Source organism: Brachyistius frenatus, unplaced genomic scaffold (assembly GCF_029030835.1).
Source record: "Brachyistius frenatus isolate BFR_SWC_R1_liver_20210118 unplaced genomic scaffold, ASM2903083v1 Contig_250, whole genome shotgun sequence".
In the NCBI taxonomy this organism is placed as follows: Eukaryota; Metazoa; Chordata; class Actinopteri; family Embiotocidae; genus Brachyistius; species Brachyistius frenatus.
In genome coordinates, this window is record NW_027210849.1 from 230001 (window position 1) to 250000 (window position 20000).

The 20000-nt window shown below is 47.9% G+C and overlaps 3 protein-coding genes and 1 non-coding gene across 5 annotated transcripts; 3 read left to right on the plus strand and 1 right to left on the minus strand.

The window, feature by feature from the left end:
* Nucleotides 1-473: 473 nt before the first annotated feature.
* slirp (SRA stem-loop interacting RNA binding protein) lies at nucleotides 474-3692 on the minus strand. 2 transcript variants are annotated; one of them, XM_069720785.1, is made up of 4 exons: nucleotides 3612-3692; nucleotides 3361-3419; nucleotides 2410-2517; nucleotides 474-786 (listed from the first exon to the last, which is right to left on the minus strand). In XM_069720785.1, the coding sequence occupies exons 1-4, from the start codon at nucleotides 3676-3678 to the stop codon at nucleotides 730-732; spliced, it is 291 nt and encodes a 96-aa protein (XP_069576886.1). In that variant the 5' UTR covers nucleotides 3679-3692; the 3' UTR covers nucleotides 474-729. The 2 variants fall into 2 exon arrangements, with proteins under 2 accessions (XP_069576886.1, XP_069576885.1); XM_069720784.1 differs by having other exon boundaries at nucleotides 474-792.
* Nucleotides 3693-3872: 180 nt separating this feature from the next.
* alkbh1 (alkB homolog 1, histone H2A dioxygenase) lies at nucleotides 3873-6672 on the plus strand. The gene is made up of 6 exons (XM_069720783.1): nucleotides 3873-4057; nucleotides 4853-4961; nucleotides 5056-5218; nucleotides 5294-5384; nucleotides 5833-6026; nucleotides 6104-6672. Exons 1-6 carry the CDS (start codon nucleotides 3905-3907, stop codon nucleotides 6546-6548), a joined length of 1155 nt encoding a protein of 384 aa, XP_069576884.1. The 5' UTR covers nucleotides 3873-3904; the 3' UTR covers nucleotides 6549-6672.
* Nucleotides 6673-7249: 577 nt separating this feature from the next.
* hhipl1 (HHIP-like 1) lies at nucleotides 7250-15036 on the plus strand. Its single transcript, XM_069720775.1, has 9 exons — nucleotides 7250-7890; nucleotides 8432-9078; nucleotides 9165-9308; nucleotides 9392-9720; nucleotides 11968-12094; nucleotides 12193-12338; nucleotides 12423-12504; nucleotides 13904-13986; nucleotides 14075-15036. Exons 1-9 carry the CDS (start codon nucleotides 7588-7590, stop codon nucleotides 14635-14637), a joined length of 2424 nt encoding a protein of 807 aa, XP_069576876.1. The 5' UTR covers nucleotides 7250-7587; the 3' UTR covers nucleotides 14638-15036.
* A 1636-nt stretch (nucleotides 15037-16672) lies between these two features.
* On the plus strand, nucleotides 16673-16744 carry trnat-ugu (transfer RNA threonine (anticodon UGU)). Its single transcript has one exon. It is a non-coding gene; the product is annotated as a tRNA-Thr (tRNA).
* The last annotated feature ends 3256 nt before the right edge of the window (nucleotides 16745-20000 follow it).

Genomic DNA, 20000 nt, shown 5'->3' on the forward strand with positions numbered 1-20000 from the left:
CGCATAGATTTTAAAGACAATAATCTGTTTTCACAAAATCAGACTGAAACTCACTAAATCAAATAATATATGAATTAATTATCCAGAAATGCTCAAAATTAATATAAACAATAAACGTAACTATTAATTACAATAAATTTGGCATTCAATATTTGTTTTCATTTGCATCTGCATTTATCTTCATAATAATTCTCCTAATTATTTACTTTCCTGTTTATTTATTTATGTATTTACTTGTATATTAATGTATGTATTGTGTTTCCTTCCTTCCTTTATATTTACTTCTTCCTTTCTTTGTTCATTTCTGCTCATTGGTTGATTGATATCAGAAAGCAGAGATGGATCATTTTTAATTTGTGATGTCATCTTTTAAATGGCAAACACATTACACTTCAGGAATATTGTTAGTCACAAGGGTGCAATGAGCAGATATAAATGTACATGAAATACAACATAAAACAACAATAAAGCAGTGGAATCAAACGCTGTCTTTATTGACATTTACTGGGAATGAGATGTGGTTTCATGAACTGTTCAAGCTGGCGATGATCTGTTGATGGTGGATGACTACAGGAAGTACAGCAACACCGCTGACAATAAATAAACCCATTCAAACAACGAGCAGCGCTCCAAATCCACCGGAGGCGAACAACCAGACTCTGGGATGAAAACAGCTGACACATCAGAACAAAACAAACAGCACGTCTTCATCTTCTGGTCCAGGGAGCTTCAGTCATACTCAGAGTCTTTCTTCGGTCCTGCGAGCGGACGTCTGTTCCTCTGAACCTGCAGCTGGAAGAAAACATCAGTTCACATGTAAAACATACAGAAGAGTTTCAGCTTCCTGACACGTCATCTCGTTTCAGTCACGTCTGCAGTCCTTCTGCTGAAAGACTTTTATCCACCGTGATTCAGAAAATGTCATCAGGAGTCTGTTAACAGAAGCTCCGCCCACCTCTGATCCTGGTTCTGTTAACAGAAGCTCCGCCCACCTCTGATCCTGGTTCTGTTAACAGAAGCTCCGCCCACCTCTGATCCTGGTTCTGTTAACAGAAGCTCCGCCCACCTCTGATCCCGGTTCTGTTAACAGATGCTCCGCCCACCTCTGATCCCGGTTCTGTTAACAGATGCTCCGCCCACCTCTGATCCTGGTTCTGTTAACAGATGCTCCGCCCACCTCTGATCCTGGTTCTGTTAACAGATGCTCCGCCCACCTCTGATCCTGGTTCTGATAACAGATGCTCTGCCCACCTCTGATCCTGGTTCTGTTAACAGATGCTCCGCCCACCTCTGATCCTGGTTCTGTTAACTGATGCTCCGCCCACCTCTGATCCTGGTTCTGATAACAGATGCTCCGCCCACCTCTGATCCTGGTTCTGATAACAGATGCTCCGCCCACCTCTGATCCTGGTTCTGTTAACAGATGCTCCGCCCACCTCTGATCCTGGTTCTGTTAACAGATGCTCCGCCCACCTCTGATCCTGGTTCTGTTAACAGATGCTCCGCCCACCTCTGATCCTGGTTCTGATAACAGATGCTCCGCCCACCTCTGATCCTGGTTCTGATAACAGATGCTCCGCCCACCTCTGATCCTGGTTCTGTTAACAGATGCTCCGCCCACCTCTGATCCTGGTTCTGTTAACAGATGCTCCGCCCACCTCTGATCCTGGTTCTGTTAACAGATGCTCCGCCCACCTCTGATCCTGGTTCTGATAACAGATGCTCCGCCCACCTCTGATCCTGGTTCTGATAACAGATGCTCCGCCCACCTCTGATCCTGGTTCTGATAACAGATGCTCCGCCCACCTCTGAGTCTGGTTCTGTTAACAGATGCTCCGCCCACCTCTGATCCCGGTTCTGTTAACAGATGCTCCGCCCACCTCTGATCCCGGTTCTGTTAACAGATGCTCCTCCCACCTCTGATCCCGGTTCTGTTGGAGGTTTTTCTCCTTTAAAGAGGAGTTTTTCCCTCCTAGCTTATGTGGGAATTGTTGAATTGTTGAATTGTTGGTTTCTCTGTATAATGTTGTAAAGTTCAACTGTAAGAACTTCAATGTGTTAAGTGCCATGAAATAACCTGAGTTGTGATTTGGCGCGATAGAAATAAATTGAATTGAACTGAATTACATCATCTTAAAGGACCAGTGTGTCAGAATCATTGTTTTCATTAGTGTCTAAAAATCATCGTGTTTTCATTCGTGTCATTAGTGATATTTTATAGAGTAATAAAATAAATGCAATACTTAAAAGTAGGAAAGGAAATAAAAGTGAGCATTAATTTCTATCTGACAGGTTACATATGAACTGTATCAACAAGATCAGACGTTTATCTCATGTTATGTTTCAGCAAGTCAAGCTGCTGTTGTGTTGATGAAGACTACATTACCCACAACCCCTCTGTGCTCTTACCTTGACTCCCTCCAGCACATGAGGGTCTTTCTGCAGAGCGTTGTTCAGCCCCTCCTCCGAGGAGAAGCCGACCCAGCAGAAACCTCGGTGGAAACCCGTTTCTTTATCCTGGAAGAGCAACACGGTCGAACGGGTCAAGACAAACATTCCTCTGTTCAGCTCGGTGGTCATCACTGGTCGGTGTCCTTAATGTGGAGGTGTTTCATGATAAACTGTGGTTCCTATATTATAATACTGTTTCACACAGTGCATTTTAATAGTTAGACAGCAGCGCAGCTCTGTGGAACAAAACAGACCCTCCAGGATTTCAAATCATTTTTTTGTGAATGTTTTGATCAAAAATGTTTGAATTTGTTAAAAACAACGACGTAATTTTAGGAGTGTTTTACAGTAAAATGTGTTGAACTTAGAGAAGCATCACGGGGCTCAAAGGGAGAAGAAGAGTCTCAAGTGAGGAATCTTTCCAGAACAAACCGTCTGTGACTGAACTTTAGGAACAAAGAACACATCTGCCTTCAGAAGAAGAGCTGTACATGCTTTAAATCACATTCAACACTAAAACCAAGTTCAGTCTCTTCCAGCTGGAAGCGGACAAAACTCATTGAACATGTTCCTCATGTTCAACCCTTCCTGTTGCTGATTGTTATCTTTGGTAACGAAGTCAGTTTTATTTTGAAAGGAGACTTTATGCTGTAAAACTTTCAGCAGAGTTTCTGTTCAAGACAGTTTTTGCAGAAAAATTGCAGGAATTTTGCAAAATTACAAGCTGCTGCAGAGACTGTTTGAATTTGTGTTAATTCTTGAGATCACAGGTTCATGATTTCCTAAGAAATGAGCAGAATGAGGTTCTGGATGCAAACATATGAAGTACAGTGGTCAGATGGTGGAGGGAGTTGAGTGTTTCCTGGGTTGTTCATGTGCACACTGAAGAACAGATCAGACACAACTTACAAACGGCAGGAGACACTTCTTGACGAGGCCGAACTGTCCGAAGTACTCCCTCATCTCCTCTGGAAGACAAGCAGCAGTTAAAAGGCTCGTTAAAAGGCCCTGAAGGTCGCAGGCTGCAGATTCAATGACTCCATGATGCGTTCACGTGCAGACTGCTGCTACGTCACGTGTACAGACAGACACAGTGGCGACATGCGTGTTTGATCACAGCTGTTCGACCTGGAGGACAGTTTGCGGTTTCATGTACTCACTGCCGGCTGCCGTCCACGGTATTTTAGACACGAACACCTCGAACACTTTCTTCGTCGGCGCCGCCATGCTGCTTCTTCTGTGACCGGTGACGTGATCACGTGACTGAAGCCCGGTTCATAACCGGCACAGGAAAAAAAAAAGGACGAAAAATAGCTGAGCTCCTCTCTCGACACGTGTTTGTATTTTGTTTCAATCTTACTGCTCTAAATTTGTTTAAAACTATTTAGATAATGTAGTAAAAAAAAAACTAAAAGAAACAACAACAAAAAACTCAGGAACTGACGTCAGTTTAATGCTCAGTTACGTCACGGGCAAGATGGCGGTCTCCATGGTGGAGAGTGGGGAAGACGCGTTTCGAAAAATATTCAAGTTTTACAAGAGAAGAGTCCCTCCGCCGGACTTCAGTGACGTCATCGACTTCTCCTCAGGTGTACCGAGCGAGCAGGTGAGTGGCGCATGACGGGGACACGGCAGTTCACGTGACGTCATGAACTAAACTAACGTGTTAAATACTGAAATAAAGAACGTGTCAGAAGTATTATCTGATAAAAGGATGTAAATTACAGCTTTATTTAGAAGTTATGTTCACTAGAACAGTTTATTATGTTTATTATGTTTATTATAACAGTTTATTATGTTTATTATAACAGTTTATTATGTTTATTATAACAGTTTATTATGTTTATTATATTCAGAATCAGTAATACATTTAACACTATGTGTGTGTGTGTGTGTGTGTGGTGTGTGTGTGTGTGTGTGGTGTGTGTGTGTGTGTGTGTGTGTGTGTGTGTGTGTGTGTGTGTGTGTGTGTATGTGTGTGTGTGTGTGTGTGTGTGTGTGTGTGTGTGTGTGTGTGTGTGTGTGTGTGTGTGTGTGTGTGTGTGTGTGTGTGTGTGTGTGTGTGTGTGTGTGTGTGTGTGTGTGTGTGTGTGTGTGTGTGTGTGTGTGTGTGTGTGTGTGTGTGTGTGTGTGTGTGTGTGTGTGTGTGTGGTGTGTGTGTGTGTGTGTGTGTGTGTGTGTGTGTGTGTGTGTGTGTGTGTGTGTGTGTGTGTGTGTGTGTGTGTGTGTGTGTGTGTGTGTGTGTGTGTGTGTGTGTGTGTGTGTGTGTGTGTGTGTGTGTGTGTGTGTGTGTGTGTGTGTGTGTGTGTGTGTGTGTGTGTGTGTGTGTGTGTGTGTGTGTGTGTGTGTGTGTGTGTGTGTGTGTGTGTGTGTGTGTGTGTGTGTGTGTGTGTACTGACAGGTCGTTGCAGCCAAACTGCACCCTGCAGCAGTGAGTGATGTGGACGCTGCCCGGGTTGGACTGCAGCCTGTCAGAGACTGGAGGGCCTTCAGCCTGCAGGGACACCCAGGTACGAGTCTCCGGGACACCCTGGTACGAGTCTCCGGGACACCCTGGTACGAGTCCCGTGTGTCCTCTGATTGGTCTCCTGTTCCTCCCTCCAGGCTTCGTCTTCATCTCCAACCCGTTCCTGCGAAGCTCGCAGCCCTACTGGGTCCGACAGTGTCTGAAGACCTACACTCAGAAACCCAACATCTGCAACTTGGACATGCACATGTCCCCCTCAGACACCCGGGACATCTGGGACAAGAGCGTCCACGGCCTCAGGTGGGACTTTATTTCTCCATAACGAGAAAACGTTCATGTGTTTTAGCAGCTTCTGTAAGTCAGTTTCCTCCTCAGACGTCCTCCTGGTGGACAGAGAGACCCGAAGACTCTGCTGGAGCGGCTGCGCTGGGTCACTCTGGGATATCACTACAACTGGGACACCAAGGTGAGCAGGACACCGGGTCACTGAGAGGACGGGGAGGATGTGGAGGACGGGGAGGACGTGGGGGACGTGGAGGACGGGGAGGACGTGGAGGACAGGGAGGACGTGGGGGACGTGGAGGACGGGGAGGACAAGGAGGACGTGGAGGACGGGGCGGACGTGGAGGACGGGGAGGACGGGGAGGACGTGGAGGACGTGGAGGACGGGGAGGACGTGCAGATACGAGCACCAACAGTCTGATCAAACATTCAGTTTATTACATTTACAATAATATATCACAACAATCTGTCACTTCTCAAACTACTTCATCGTTTTAAAAGGACGCAAGTCGTCCGTCCTCTGAGGGAGGACGTGTCGGAAGGAGGACGTCCTGCCTCACGTGACGCCCTCTCATCCTTCATCTTGTGTAACGGCCCAGCTGTGACCTTTGACCTCTCTGTTGCGTTCCCAGACGTACTCGGCCGACAGCTGCTCTCCTTTCCCGGCGGACCTCCACCTGCTGTCCTCCCACGTCACGGCCGTCTGCGGGTTCCCCGGGTTCATCTCAGAGGCCGGGATCCTCAACTTCTACCGGTCCGACTCCTCTCTGGGGATCCACGTGGACGAGTCCGAACTGGACCACACCCGACCGCTGCTGTCCTTCAGGTGAGGTCGAGCGGTGCCTTCAGGTCAGGCATTACGGGAAGGAAATGTCTTCATCGTCTGGCTGTCTTTTCTGATAGTTTTGGACAGTCGGCCGTCTTTCTGCTGGGAGGAGCCTGCAGACGGGACCCGCCCACCGCCATGTACATGCACAGTGGAGACATGATGGTGATGTCGGGTCAGAGCCGCCTCCTCTACCACGCCGTGCCTCGCATCCTCCCACCGCCAGAGGGACACGCCGCTCCAGAGACAGACGGCGGCCCGGCGGCGTCCCCGCAGGACGGCTCTGTGGTGGAGGCGGTGTCTGAGGAGGACCGGGCCGCCTGCTGCCGGTACCTCCGGACCTCCAGGGTGAATGTGACCGTGAGGCAGGTGCTGGGTCCGGGCCAGAGCCTCCCAGAAACACCTTCCTCCCAGCGGAGGACAGACGCAGGCCCGGCAGCCGGGTACCACGACGGAGCGGCAGACAGCGGGAGGAGGAGGAGGAGGAGGAGGAGCGGTAACGGTGACGCTGTGGAGACGTGACGCACAGCAGGAGACATTTTATACCACCGTCGAAAACCAGCAGCCAAAACAGTTCAGACACCTACAACCTGATTTATTTGCAGACATCCCAAAATATGCAAAAATAAACTTGTATAAAGTTGCACTGTTCAGTCTGTAAGTGACGGTTCATTGATTGTTGTTGAGCAGAGATGAAAACGAGGTTCTGACGTTGAATTAAATGTCATGTTTTGCCCTTTTTATCCACAACCAGCAGGTCATGTGATTTCCATCCGACTGATTAACTGCCGATACCCAAACTGAAGGAACGTCGCCCCACAAAATGTAAATATCAACAAAAAAGTATGATCAAGATGATCTAATAAAAGTATTAAAATGTAAAGACTTAAAGAAAATGACTGCATGTCAGGAGACGATAAAGTGAGTCGCCTGCAGCGCTTCACTGCACTCTGCTCAGCCGGGAAACAAACTGCAGACAAACTCAAGAGTAGAAAAGGTTACGACTTTTCCTCAACTTTCATACATACTACGTTTCATTTGTTAAACATCCTTTTTATCTGGACAAATAAAAGTGTACTGTTCACCTGACCAAAACGGTGTTGTCATGGTAACCAGTCAGTCTCCTCCTGCTTCAGATGATTCTTTTCTATTTTAAGGGATGTTTTTGTGTCTTTGTAAATCATTGTGTTGAGAACATGTCTGCTCGGTTGTATAGTTTCATATTTTCTCCATAAAGTTTGAAATGAGAAAAAGCATCCCAAACCCGACTGTAGCGCGCGACGTCCTGTAGAGGTCGCAGCCGGACCGGACGCGGTGCTCGGTGTCGGTCGGGCTCTTCAACCGGGGGCTCCGCCATAGTTAGCAGCTTCGGTCGGCGGCTCGGTGTGTGCGGATGTACCGGGGGAGCTGATGGCGGCGGCGGCCCGCGGCTCACACCGACCTCACGGCTCCCGACGACAGCCGGTCCGGGCTGACAGAGGACACCGCGTCAGAGGCAGATGAAGCGGAGGACCGGAGCAAAGTCCACACAGGAAGCCGCTCCGGATTCAGCTTCTCCTCCATGGTGTCCAGCGCAGCCAGCATGCAGCGGGGTTCTGGGAGGGTCCCGGTTCGGCTGCTCGGTGCCGTGTTCATCCTGACTGTCTGCGTCGCACCTGTAACGCTTCACCCGCAGTGTTTGGACTTCAAGCCGCCCTTCCGACCGCAGAGGGAGCTGGAGTTCTGCGTCATGTACAAGGAGTTCGGCTGCTGTGACCACCAGAAGGACCAGGACCTGATGAGGAGGTACTACCAGGTCATGAACAAGCTGGACCAGGACGGGTTCGCCAGCTGTGCGGGGTTCGTCCTGGAGCTGCTCTGCCAGGTAGGCATGCACGGACAAAGGTCGGCTGGAACAGGTCCAAAATAAATCCAGTACAGTCGGAACCAAAGACCCCAAAAAAATCAAGAATAGGAGATGACGGTTATAAAGTTCATGTTTTTGTCTTGATGAGTGTCCTGGTTGTTTACAGGAACGTCCTCTCAGTGTTTTCTAATAAATATGAATAAATAATAAATGCACACAAAACGTATTCTTAATGATGGAGAAGCATTTTGACCGATTCTTATTATCAAATATTTAGATTGAATTTGTGTTAAAGCTGCTAGAATTATTATTTGAAATGACTCGTGGATGAGAAAAGAGTCAACAGTGCAGTTTACTTTCACAAAGACTTTCAGCCTGTTTGGGCTCATTGTTTCGGTCCCCAGCAGCAGTGAGCAGCTACTGACGGGTGGAGAACAAAACGAGTTAAAAGTGGAGCAAACACACGACTTCACATCACTGCAGAGGTTCTTGTGCTTCAGCTGGTCCAACAAACCCAGTTTAAAGAGCGCTCACTGTCCTCTTGACCTCTGACCTTTAGGAGTGCTCTCCGTATGCAGCTCACCTGTTTGACGCCGAGGACCCGAGCACCCCGGTCAGGACCGTCCCGGGTCTCTGTCCCGACTACTGCTCCCAGCTGTGGGACAAGTGTCACCTGACGCTGCCTCTGCTGTCCGACGACCCTCACGTAGCCAAAGTCAGAGACAACCGGACCCGTCTGTGTCGCTACCTGGAGCTGGACGACACCGACTACTGCTACCCTCACCTGCTCAGCAACCGTAAGCTCTCCCAGAACCTGGGCCGGGTCCAGTCGGACTCGGAGGGATGTCTGCAGCTGTGTCTGGAGGAGGTGGCCAACGGGCTGCGCAACCCGCTCGCCATGGTGCACGCCAACGACGGCACGCACCGCTTCTTCGTGGCAGAGCAGGTGGGCCTGGTGTGGACGTACCTGCCGGACCGGTCCAAGCTGGAGAAGCCGTTCCTGAACATCACCAAGGCGGTTCTGACGTCGTCCTGGGAGGGCGACGAGAGGGGCTTCCTGGGGTTGACCTTTCACCCCGAGTACAAGTACAACAGGAAGCTGTACGTGTACTACTCGGTGGAGGTCGGCTTCGACGAGAGGATCCGGATCAGCGAGTTCCACGTGTCGACCAACGACATGAACGTGGTGGATCACACCTCAGAGCGGTACGCAGCATCTCTTCTCTCATCTCTGGTGTCTCTTTTCTCATCTCTGGTGTCTCTTTTATCTCTGGTGTCCTCCTTCTGTCCAGAGTCGTCCTGGAGATCGATGAACCGGCGTCCAACCACAATGGAGGCCAGCTGCTGTTTGCTGACGACGGCTTCCTGTACGTCTTCACAGGTGATGGAGGGATGGCCGGAGATCCGTTTGGGAAATACGGGAACGCCCAGAACAGGTAAGGAGGCCACGGAAGTCGAGACACTTCGGTCTTCCATCCTGAAGAGTAACGAGGCTCCGTTCCTTCGCCGTCTCCTCCAGGTCCGCTCTGTTGGGTAAAGTTCTGCGTATCGACGTGAACAACAACGAGCGCGGTCCACTTTACAGAATCCCCTCCGACAACCCCTTCGTCCACGAGCGAGGAGCCCGACCGGAGGTCTACGCCTACGGGGTCCGCAACATGTGGAGGTGCTCGGTGGACCGAGGCGACCCGCACACCAGAGAGGGCAAAGGTCGCATCTTCTGTGGGGACGTGGGTCAGAACAAGTTCGAGGAAATTGACATCATCGAGAAAGGAAGGAACTACGGCTGGAGGGCGAAGGAGGGCTTCTCCTGCTACGACAAGAAGATGTGTGCCAACAGCTCGCTGGGTACCAGACCAAGACCAAGACCAGGACCAGGACCACAGACCACCTACCAGACACCACAGACCAGGACCACAGACCACAGACCACCTACCAGACACCACAGACCACCTACCAGACACCACAGACCAGGACCAAGACCACAGACCACAGACCACCTACCAGACACCACAGACCAGGACCAAGACCACAGACCACCTACCAGACACCACAGACCAGGACCAAAGACCAGGACCAGGACCAAAGACCAGGACTACATACCACCTACCAGACACCACAGACCAGGACCACAGACCAAGACCAGGACCACAGACTACAGACCAGACAACACAGACCACCTACCAGACACCACAGACCAGGACACAGACTAACAGCTCCTAACGGATCTTAACGGGTCCTGACCGATCTTAACGGATCTTAAGGGATCTTGACGGATCTTGACGGATCTTAACGGGTCCTGACGGATCTTAACGGATCTTAAGGGATCTTGACGGATCTTGACGGATCTTAACGGATCCTGACTGATCTTAACGGATCTTAAAGGATCTTGACAGACCTTAATGGATCCTAACGGATCTTAACGGGTCCTGACGGATCTTAACGGATCTTAAGGGATCTTGACGGATCTTGACGGATCTTAACGGGTCCTGACGGATCTTAACGGATCTTAACGGATCTTGACGGATCTTAACGGATCTTAACGGATCTTAAGGGATCTTGACGGATCTTGACGGATCTTGACGGATCTTAACGGATCTTAACGGATCTTGAGGGATCTTGATGGATCTTAACGGATCTTAACGGATCTTAAGGGATCCTGACGGATCTTGACAGATCTTGACGGATCTTAACGGATCTTGACGGATCTTGACGGATCTTGACGGATCTTAACGGGTCCTGACGGATCTTAACGGATCTTAAGGGATCTTGACGGATCTTGATGGATCTTAACGGATCTTAACGGATCTTAAAGGATCTTGACAGACCTTAATGGATCCTAACGAATCTTAACGGGTCCTGACGGATCTTAACGGATCTTAAGGGATCTTAACGGATCCTGACGGATCTTGACGGATCTTGACGGATCTTAACGGGTCCTGACGGATCTTAATGGATCTTAACGGATCTTAAGGGATCTTGACGGATCTTGACGGATCTTAACGGATCCTGACGGATCTTGACGGATCTTGACGGATCTTAACGGGTCCTGACGGATCTTAACGGATCTTAACGGATCTTAAGGGATCCTGACGGATCCTGACGGATCTTAAGGGATCTTGACGGATCTTAAAGGATCTTGACAGACCTTAATGGATCCTAACAGATCTTAACGGGTCCTGACGGATCTTAACGGATCTTAAGGGATCTTGACGGATCTTGACGGATCTTAACGGATCTTGACGGATCTTGACGGATCTTAACGGGTCCTGACGGATCTTAACGGATCTTAAGGGATCTTGACGGATCTTGACGGATCTTAACGGATCTTGACGGATCTTGACGGATCTTGACGGATCCTGACCGATCTTAACGGATCTTAAGGGATCTTGACGGATCTTGACGGATCTTAACGGATCTTAACGGATCTTAAAGGATCTTGACAGACCTTAATGGATCCTAACGGATCTTAACGGGTCCTGACGGATCTTAACGGATCTTAAGGGATCTTGACGGATCTTGACGGATCTTGACGGATCTTGACGGATCTTGACGGATCTTGACGGATCTTAACGGGTCCTGACGGATCTTAACGGATCTTAACGGATCTTAAGGGATCCTGACGGATCTTAAGGGATCTTGACGGATCTTAACGGATCTTAAGGGATCTTAAGGGATCTTGACGGATCTTGACGGATCTTAACGGATCTTAACAGATCTTAAGGGATCCTGACGGATCTTGACGGATCTTAACGGATCTTAAGGGATCTTGAGGGATCCTTGAGGGATCTTGACGGATCTTAACGGATCTTGACGGATCTTGACGGATCTTGACGGATCTTAACGGATCTTAGCGGATCCTGACGGATCTTGACGGATCTTAAGGGATCCTGACGGATCTTAACGGATCTTGACGGATCTTAAGGGATCTTGACGGATCTTAACGGATCTTAGCGGATCCTGACGGATCTTAACGGATCTTAGCGGATCTTGACGGATCTTGACAGATCTTAAGGGATCCTGACGGATCTTAACGGATCTTAGCGGATCCTGACGGATCTTAACACCACCACTGACCCTCTGATCTCCTCCCAGACGACGTCCTGCCGATCTACGCGTATCCTCACCGGATGGGGAAGTCGGTGACGGGCGGCTACGTGTACCGAGGCTGCGAACACCCCAATCTGAACGGCATGTACATATTCGGAGACTTCATGAGCGGGTAGGCTCAACCTGGGACGTCCTTTCAAAATAAAAGCATCTTTACTCAGGGAACCTTTCTATAGAAGTGGAGATCTGGATTGTGATTGTGTACCGCAGGCGTCTGATGAGTCTGCGGGAGGACCGGGATTCAGGGACGTGGAGCTACAGCGAGATCTGCATGGGGATGGGTCGGACCTGCGCCTTCCCCGGACTCATCAACAACTACCACCAGTACATCATCTCCTTCGCTGAGGACGAAGCTGGTGATGACCCCTCAGCCTTTGACCGGCTCTGCTCCCTCTGACCTCTGGTTGACCTCTGAAACGTGTCCTCCTGTGTGTCTGCAGGCGAGCTGTACTTCATGTCCACCGGCATCCCGAGCGCCACGTCGCCTTCAGGGGTCCTTTATAAGGTTGTGGACCCGTCCAGGTGAGGCGCCTCTTTGATTTAGGAGAAGAAAGGTGTTTCCTCTGGCTGCTCTCTGGATGGAGGGAGGATGTGCTGCTTCTGTTTCTTGGAAATGACACATCTGTTCATAATTCATGACATATGTTTGGTTCCTCTGAGCGACGTGTAGCGTCACCGTGATGGCAGCTGTCACTCACACTTGGTGAACACAGGAAGGGACTGTCGCCACCTTAAATCTGTTTCTGTTTTCTCGGCTGTTCAGTGTTAAATACATATTTAGTGTTTCGCAATAGTTCATAAAAATTCAAATGATCTCTGGAATATATTTCCTGAAGCTCTGCTGAAGGTATTACAGCACAAAACCTCTGCTTTACCAACACAATGAACTCCTCATTCAGTCAGTCAGCTGCTCTTCATCATCATCATCATCATCATCATCAAAACAAAACAGGAAAAAAAACCTTCAACCCCGGGTTGATCGGAAATGTAGGCTTCTGATGAGAATCAGGCTTTTAGTCCGTTTGATCTAATGCAGTTAAATAACATGAATTCATATTATTTAAAAGACTTCATGGAGCCGGTCGGTTCTCCATCATAGTTCTGGTTCTTTTATTAGAAAACAAAAAGATGAGATCTCAGGAGATTCCTTCAGTTTCTGCGATCTTCAGTCTGATTATTTGCACTGGAAGAGATGAGGACATTCTTTCTGTCCTCAATTTGCTAATTTTTGCCAATTTCTGCAAAAATCTTCTGCAAACTGAAGGATTGTTGAAACCCTGCAGAGACGGACGATTACCAGACTGCTGGATTCAGTACGTCTACGTCTTCATAAAGAGGACTGAGACTGATTGATTGGATTTCTGATCAATTTGAGTCTTTTCAGAACATTTATGTTAAAATAATTTAAAAAAAGTATCACCGAGAAGAACTTTCAACAACCTTCATGAAGCCTTAAACAAACACCCAGCGGTGAAACGTCTGTCAGTCGTTCTGATCACTTCTACAGCTGCTGTCAGCTGGATAAAAGAGAAACATCCCATTTCTGTTTTACATCAATCAAACAACCAGCGGCTGCACACATGAAATCAGAACACTTCACATGAAATCAGAACACTTCACATGAAATCAGAACACTTCACATGAAATCAGAACACTTCACATGAAATCAGAACACTTCACATGAACTGACTTCAGAACAGTTCTGACACTGAGTGAACTTTAGAGATGCAGTTGTTCCTCAGGTTTGAATTCCTCTTCTTCTCTGAATAACCAGCAGCTGCAGCTTCTCTGATTCTCTGAGTCACAACAGCTGCAGTGATTTAAAGCATTCAGCGCGACCCATCATGCACCGGGGCGTCATGCAGCATTGTGGGCGTGTCCTCAGCAGGTTAACTGTCCGTGTGGTGTTTGTTGTTTCCAGACGAGCTCCACCCCGACAGTGTCGTTACGACCCGCTTCCCGTCCGGGTCAAGAGCCACCTGATCCAGTTTGTCCCTCAGGAGAGTGAGTCCACCTCCAGAACCGATCACATCCGTCTCCTCCGTTTGTTTCTCTTCCTGTTTGGTCACATGATGTTTCATCGCTCCTCCAGCTTTAATCGGATTGGATCCACCGAGTAAAACCGAGCCGGAGCCCGATCCCTCGGAGCCCCACGACTGGCTGCAGGAGCTCATCGATCGTCTCGGTGAACTGGGCCCGACACCGACCACGCCGGAACCGACCACGACCAAACCGCCCCGGAGCTCCCGGAGGAAGGGCCGGCGCCGGAAGGGGAAGTCCAGAGCGGAGAGCGTTCCCGAGCTGCAGAACGGAGCGCTGAGGCTGGCGGGGGACGAGCAGGGCCGGACGGACCGCGGCCGGGTCGAGGTGTACGTCGGGGGGGAGTGGGGCACCGTGTGTGACGACCTCTGGACCACCAACAACGCCGGCGTGGTCTGCCGCCGTCTCGGCTTCCAGCACGCTCTGAAGGCCGCCAAGAACTCTGAGTTCGGCGAAGGAAGGAACCTGCGGATCCTCCTGGACGACGTCCAGTGTGACGGCACCGAGTCCAGCCTGCTGGACTGCACGCACGCCGGCGTCGGCGTCCACAACTGCGCCCACTACGAAGACGCCGGAGTCATCTGCGGCAACTCGGACCTCGTTGGAGACGTCTGACGGACCCGTCACAGATCAGGAACCAGAACTGTCGTATGAACATCCAGATTTAACAACAGGAAATGGATAATAAAACATCAGCCGCAGATATGTGATGAAAACTTTCTGTATTTTCACAATAAAAAAACAAAGGAAGGAATTTAGTAGAAAACGGTGCAGAAGTGTGACTGTTGTGACACCGTGACCTTCAGTTTGTGACATCATCTCATTAAAGGCTCATGTTTATAGCAGAGATTCACTTTTCCACTGTAGACTTGAGTGTTTAATAGATTCTTGATTTGTTAAAGTCACAAATATAACAATATTCTTCTGACTTATGAGAAATCAGACATGTTGAATGTTCATAACAGCTGAATGATGTGTTTGGAAATTATTTTAATAAAAGCTTTTTAATCTTTACCTGGTTTTACTGCACAGACCGACATCTGACACCATCTACACAAGAAGCCGGTTCATGTCTGTTTCATAAACCGTTGATATGATGCAGAAACTTCAGATGAAAAGGTTTTTATTCGTGTTACTTCATATCAGTAAACTTACTCCGACTAGTCAGAGTAAAACTTCATGGAGGACTTCTCACTGCACTAACTTCAAGGTTCAAAGGTCAAAAGAAAAACAGAAAACAGACACGTGATCAGTGATTACGTAACACAGCTAATCTAACAGCGCCTGATTCTGAAAATGTCTTGTGATGAGAACTGTAGCTTGTGCGATTCTGTGCTAGGTTATGTTTACAATAATACAACATATATATATGCCATATCATATTACTTATATATAGGTCGTATTATTAACTATTAATCCTAAGGGGTAGACGAAAGGCTGTGGTTGTGAATGAAGGTGTAGACGAAAGGTTGTGAATGAAGGTGTAGACGAAAGGTTGTGAATGAAGGTGTAGACGAAAGGTTGTGAATGAAGGTGTAGACGAAAGGTTGTGAATGAAGGTGTAGACGAAAGGCTGTGAATGAAGGTGTAGACGAAAGGCTGTGAATGAAGGTGTAGACAACAGGTTGTGAATGAAGGTGTAGACGAAAGGCTGTGAATGAAGGTGTAGACGAAAGGCTGTGAATGAAGGTGTAGACGAAAGGCTGTGAATGAAGGTGTAGACGAAAGGCTGTGAATGAAGGTGTAGACGAAAGGTTGTGAATGAAGGTGTAGACAACTGGGTGTGAATGAAGGTGTAGACGAAAGGCTGTGAATGAAGGTGTAGACGAAAGGCTGTGAATGAAGGTGTAGACGAAAGGCTGTGAATGAAGGTGTAGACGAAAGGCTGTGAATGAAGGTGTAGACGAAAGGCTGTGAATGAAGGTGTAGATGAAAGGGTGTGGTTGTGAATGAAGGTGTAGACGACAGGCTGTGGTTGTGAATGAGAGTGAAACTGCTGGGCCAAACCAAAAGGTCACAGGAGGAGGTCTGTGACCTTTGGGGTCACATACTGTTGTTCTTTGAGTCATAAACAGGAACAGGCTGTCTGGAGGACTCCAGGATGTGAAGGAAGACAACCACCACCTCCTCCAACCAACAAAGGACACATCAATACACATGACTTTTTGTTTTCAGTACTATAAGAAGAAGGTCAGGGAGAGTCAGAGATCAGACTTCATGAACTGACACATACTCTGTTGCGGTCAGGAAACATAGTCTGGACACAGAGCTCTGTAAACTGGTGATTCTGCTGCTGTTAAATAAATATCTTGAAGCCTGACATCTTCTCCTGTTGCTTCATTAAAGACCAGCAGGACTGGAGGCTGACACATGTTGGCTTTGTACCAGCAGGAGCCCGAGTCCAACAAGCTCCAAACGGTTCTGTCTAAGATCCAGTCATGACGACAGTAACTGGATGATCACAGACAGGGTGTCGTCTGCTCTCCATGAAGTCCTCCGTCTACAACACAGCTGGCTGAGAGCTCCTTTCCTTTAGTCTCCAGTCTCACATAAAAGAATGAGTTACTACTCGCTATACGCACCGTTCATTTTAACAGGAAGTCCCGAAACATGAATAAAAGCGAAACTATTGCGGCGGCCGACATCGATTGGCTCCATAGCTCAGTGGTAGAGCACTGGTCTTGTAAACCAGGGGTCGCGAGTTCGATCCTCGCTGGGGCCTGACGATCCTTTTAATTCAACAAAATAAATGTTTTAAATACTGACAGGTAATTAATGTGTATACAATTTCAATTGAACTCAGTTGTTCAATTTGATTTATTTTGCAACAAATCACGACATACGTCATCTCAGAGCTCTTAACATACAGTAATGTCTTTACAACAGATCATTTCAACATTAAAGTGAGGAAATAATCAAATCATAACCAGAACGCAAGACCAGCTCCATTTTTTTCATGATTCCACGTCAGAGTAAATACCTCGTCTTTGGTATTTGCATTTGGTTTGATGCAGTATCTGAACAGCCACCAGGTGTCAGTGTTGTTTCAAAGCGGTTTACATCTCCACTGCTGCAGCCTGTGATGTGTGGGGTGGGTGAAGGAGAGCAGAACAGCTCCTGACAACCAGAGGACAAAAGAAGCAGCAACACCTGCTGTAGTTAAGAAATAATAATAATCATGTCAGCTGTGTTGATGTGTTTCACTGATGGTCCTCCGTCATATTATCACCAAAGGACAAGATGAAACTGAGCTGCTTCAAAGGACGATGAAGTTCTCCTGAAAGGGTCAAAGGTCGCACCAAAACACCCGTTTACCCGGCGCTGCTCTGGAGAAGAGACACACCGAAGACTTCTTCAGGAGAACCTGACAACATAAAGATCTTCACTGCACACGTTTTAAATTGAATAAAAACAGATGATGCTCCTCTCAGTGAAAGAATGAAACCTCCCAAATATTAGCTTTCAAGGCTCTGCAGGGAATGCTGGGAATTTTCACCTCCTCCTGTCGGGATGGATTATCAGCCGAGCCGTTAGAAGATGTTTGAGTTTCAACACAACGAACACGACAGAGAGAGATTCATGTTTTCATTCACCTGATTATTGTGACGTCAGCATTTAACCGGCTGGACGATGAATCACACACACACACACACACACACACACACACACACACACACACACACACACACACACACACACACACACACACACACACACACACACACACACATTTCATCAGGCAGATTTACAGCTCTCAGTGTGTGTGTGTTGTGAAATCAGACATCTGGTGCTGAGCTCTCCGTTGACACACACCATAACAGGCCACTATTTACTGCCCCCCCGACAGCCATAAAACACACATTCCTCTCTATGTGTTTGAGTGTGTGTGTGTGTGTTTGAGTGTGTGTGTGTGTGTGTGTTTGAGTGTGTGTGTGTGTGTGTGTGTGTGTGTGTGAGTGTGTGTGTGTGTGTGTGTGTGTGTGTGTGTGTGTGTGTGTGTGTGTGTGTGTGTGTGTGTGTGTGTGTGTGTGTGTGTGTGTGTGTGTGTGTGTGTGTGTGTGTGTGTGTGTGTGTGTGTGTGTGTGTGAGATCATCTGTTCTTCTGTTTGTTCTCTGCGTTTCTTTCAGGATGTAAAAGTTCAAAAGGTTTAATCAGGAGGAACAACAGAAGTCCTCCTTCACTCTGGGAGGACGTGTCCTGAAGACACAGAGACAGACAGAGACACACACACACATAGAGGACAGAGAGTTTGATAAGTGACTCTAGCTGTAACCTGACTGCACCACTTTTTGGAGCCGACCTCTAGTGGCACTCGCTGGTATTGCAGCTGAAGACACTTCCGGATCAGAACCATTTTACAGACCTGAAGCTACGAACTCTTTTAGAAACAGACTGTTGGTGTAAATACACGAGCTTGAATTTCTCTGTTATTGAATTTCAGAAATCAAACAGCGAGCCAGTAACTGAAGAGCAGGAGCTTCACCAGCTGTCTTTTATCACGTCTGCGTGTAGTTTCATGTGTTTATTGAGGCACACGCACTACTTCAAAGTCTTGGCAGATTTTGGTGATGGAGGCAGGTGATGTAAGTTTTATTCTCCCTGCTTGTTGTTTGAAGAATGTGAAGTTATCACGGCACATTGCAGCTTCTACGTTGAGAACAACGTTTTACAGCAAAATCGTGTGAATAATAATGTTGTTTTATTTCTATCTAACATGTTTAAACGAGGTGTTTCTCTGTGAAATTGCCTCCAAACACCAAATGTTGGTGCGAGAAGGAGCTGCTGTGTTGGCCTCCAGCCTCTGTTAAAGCTTTGAAACTATCCCAGAGCTCGTAACTGAACCTGTGAAGTCAGCGCCGGGCTGAAGATCCAGGAGGTACCGAGAGAACGCATTCCTGAGAACACATGGTTCCAATGCAGCTTCGCCAGCACACAAACAACAACGGTGGTTTTCTCTTTAAATGCTTCCACACTGTTTAATGTGCACAGGTTGGACTGCTGGTTCTGTTGGGTCTGTGGGTTCTGTTGGGTCTGCTGGTTCTGTGGGGTCTGTGGGATCTGTTGGTTCTGCTGAGTCTGTTGGTTCTGTTGGGTCTGCTGGTTCTGTGGGGTCTATTGGGTCTGTTGGGTCTATGGGTTCTGTTGGATCTGTTGGGTCTGTTGGTTCTGTTGGGTCTGCTGGTTCTGTGGGGTCTATTAGGTCTGTTGGGTCTATGGGTTCTGTTGGGTCTGCTGGTTCTGTTGGTTCTGTTGGGTCTGTTGGTTCTGTGGGGTCTATTGGGTCTGTTGAGTCTATGGGTTCTGTTGGATCTGTTGGTTCTGTTGGGTCTGTTGGTTCTGATCTACCTTTTAAATTCTACATTTAATCAATAGTTATTGCCAATCCATTGATCCACAGCTGTTCATCACTCGTAATAAAAATGAGGGTTGATCAAAAAGTTGAGAGACATGTTGGAGAAGCCTGTTGCCACGGCGACACAGTTCAGGTGGTTCACTGAAGGTTTCCTCCGTCAGTAGAACTCCGTCTGTTAACCAGCTAACAGACATAACTAACAACTCATTACAGATGAACTCAAGTTAACAACTGACTCACATTTCATCCCATCGGTGTGTTTTTTAGTTTTTCGTGTGATGTGTCCTGTCAGATATGTGAGACAGACAGATGAGAGATGGCTTGAAAAGACACGAGTCCAACCGGGACACTGGACAGACGAGCAGCAGACGAAAACGTTTCATCAGTTTGACTCTTCAGAAAACTGAGTGCAGATAAGAAGTGTTACTAAACAGGAAGTGTTCAACCTCAGTGGACCACGAACAGGAAGACGCAGCTCAGAGTCCCAAACCAGGACCACATGTGGACAGATGTTCACTCCAGGACACTTTATTCACTTTTTATTTACTAATTAGAAGTTCATGGGCCAATAAATACGCTCACCTTCCTCACACACGCACACACGCACACACACACACACACACA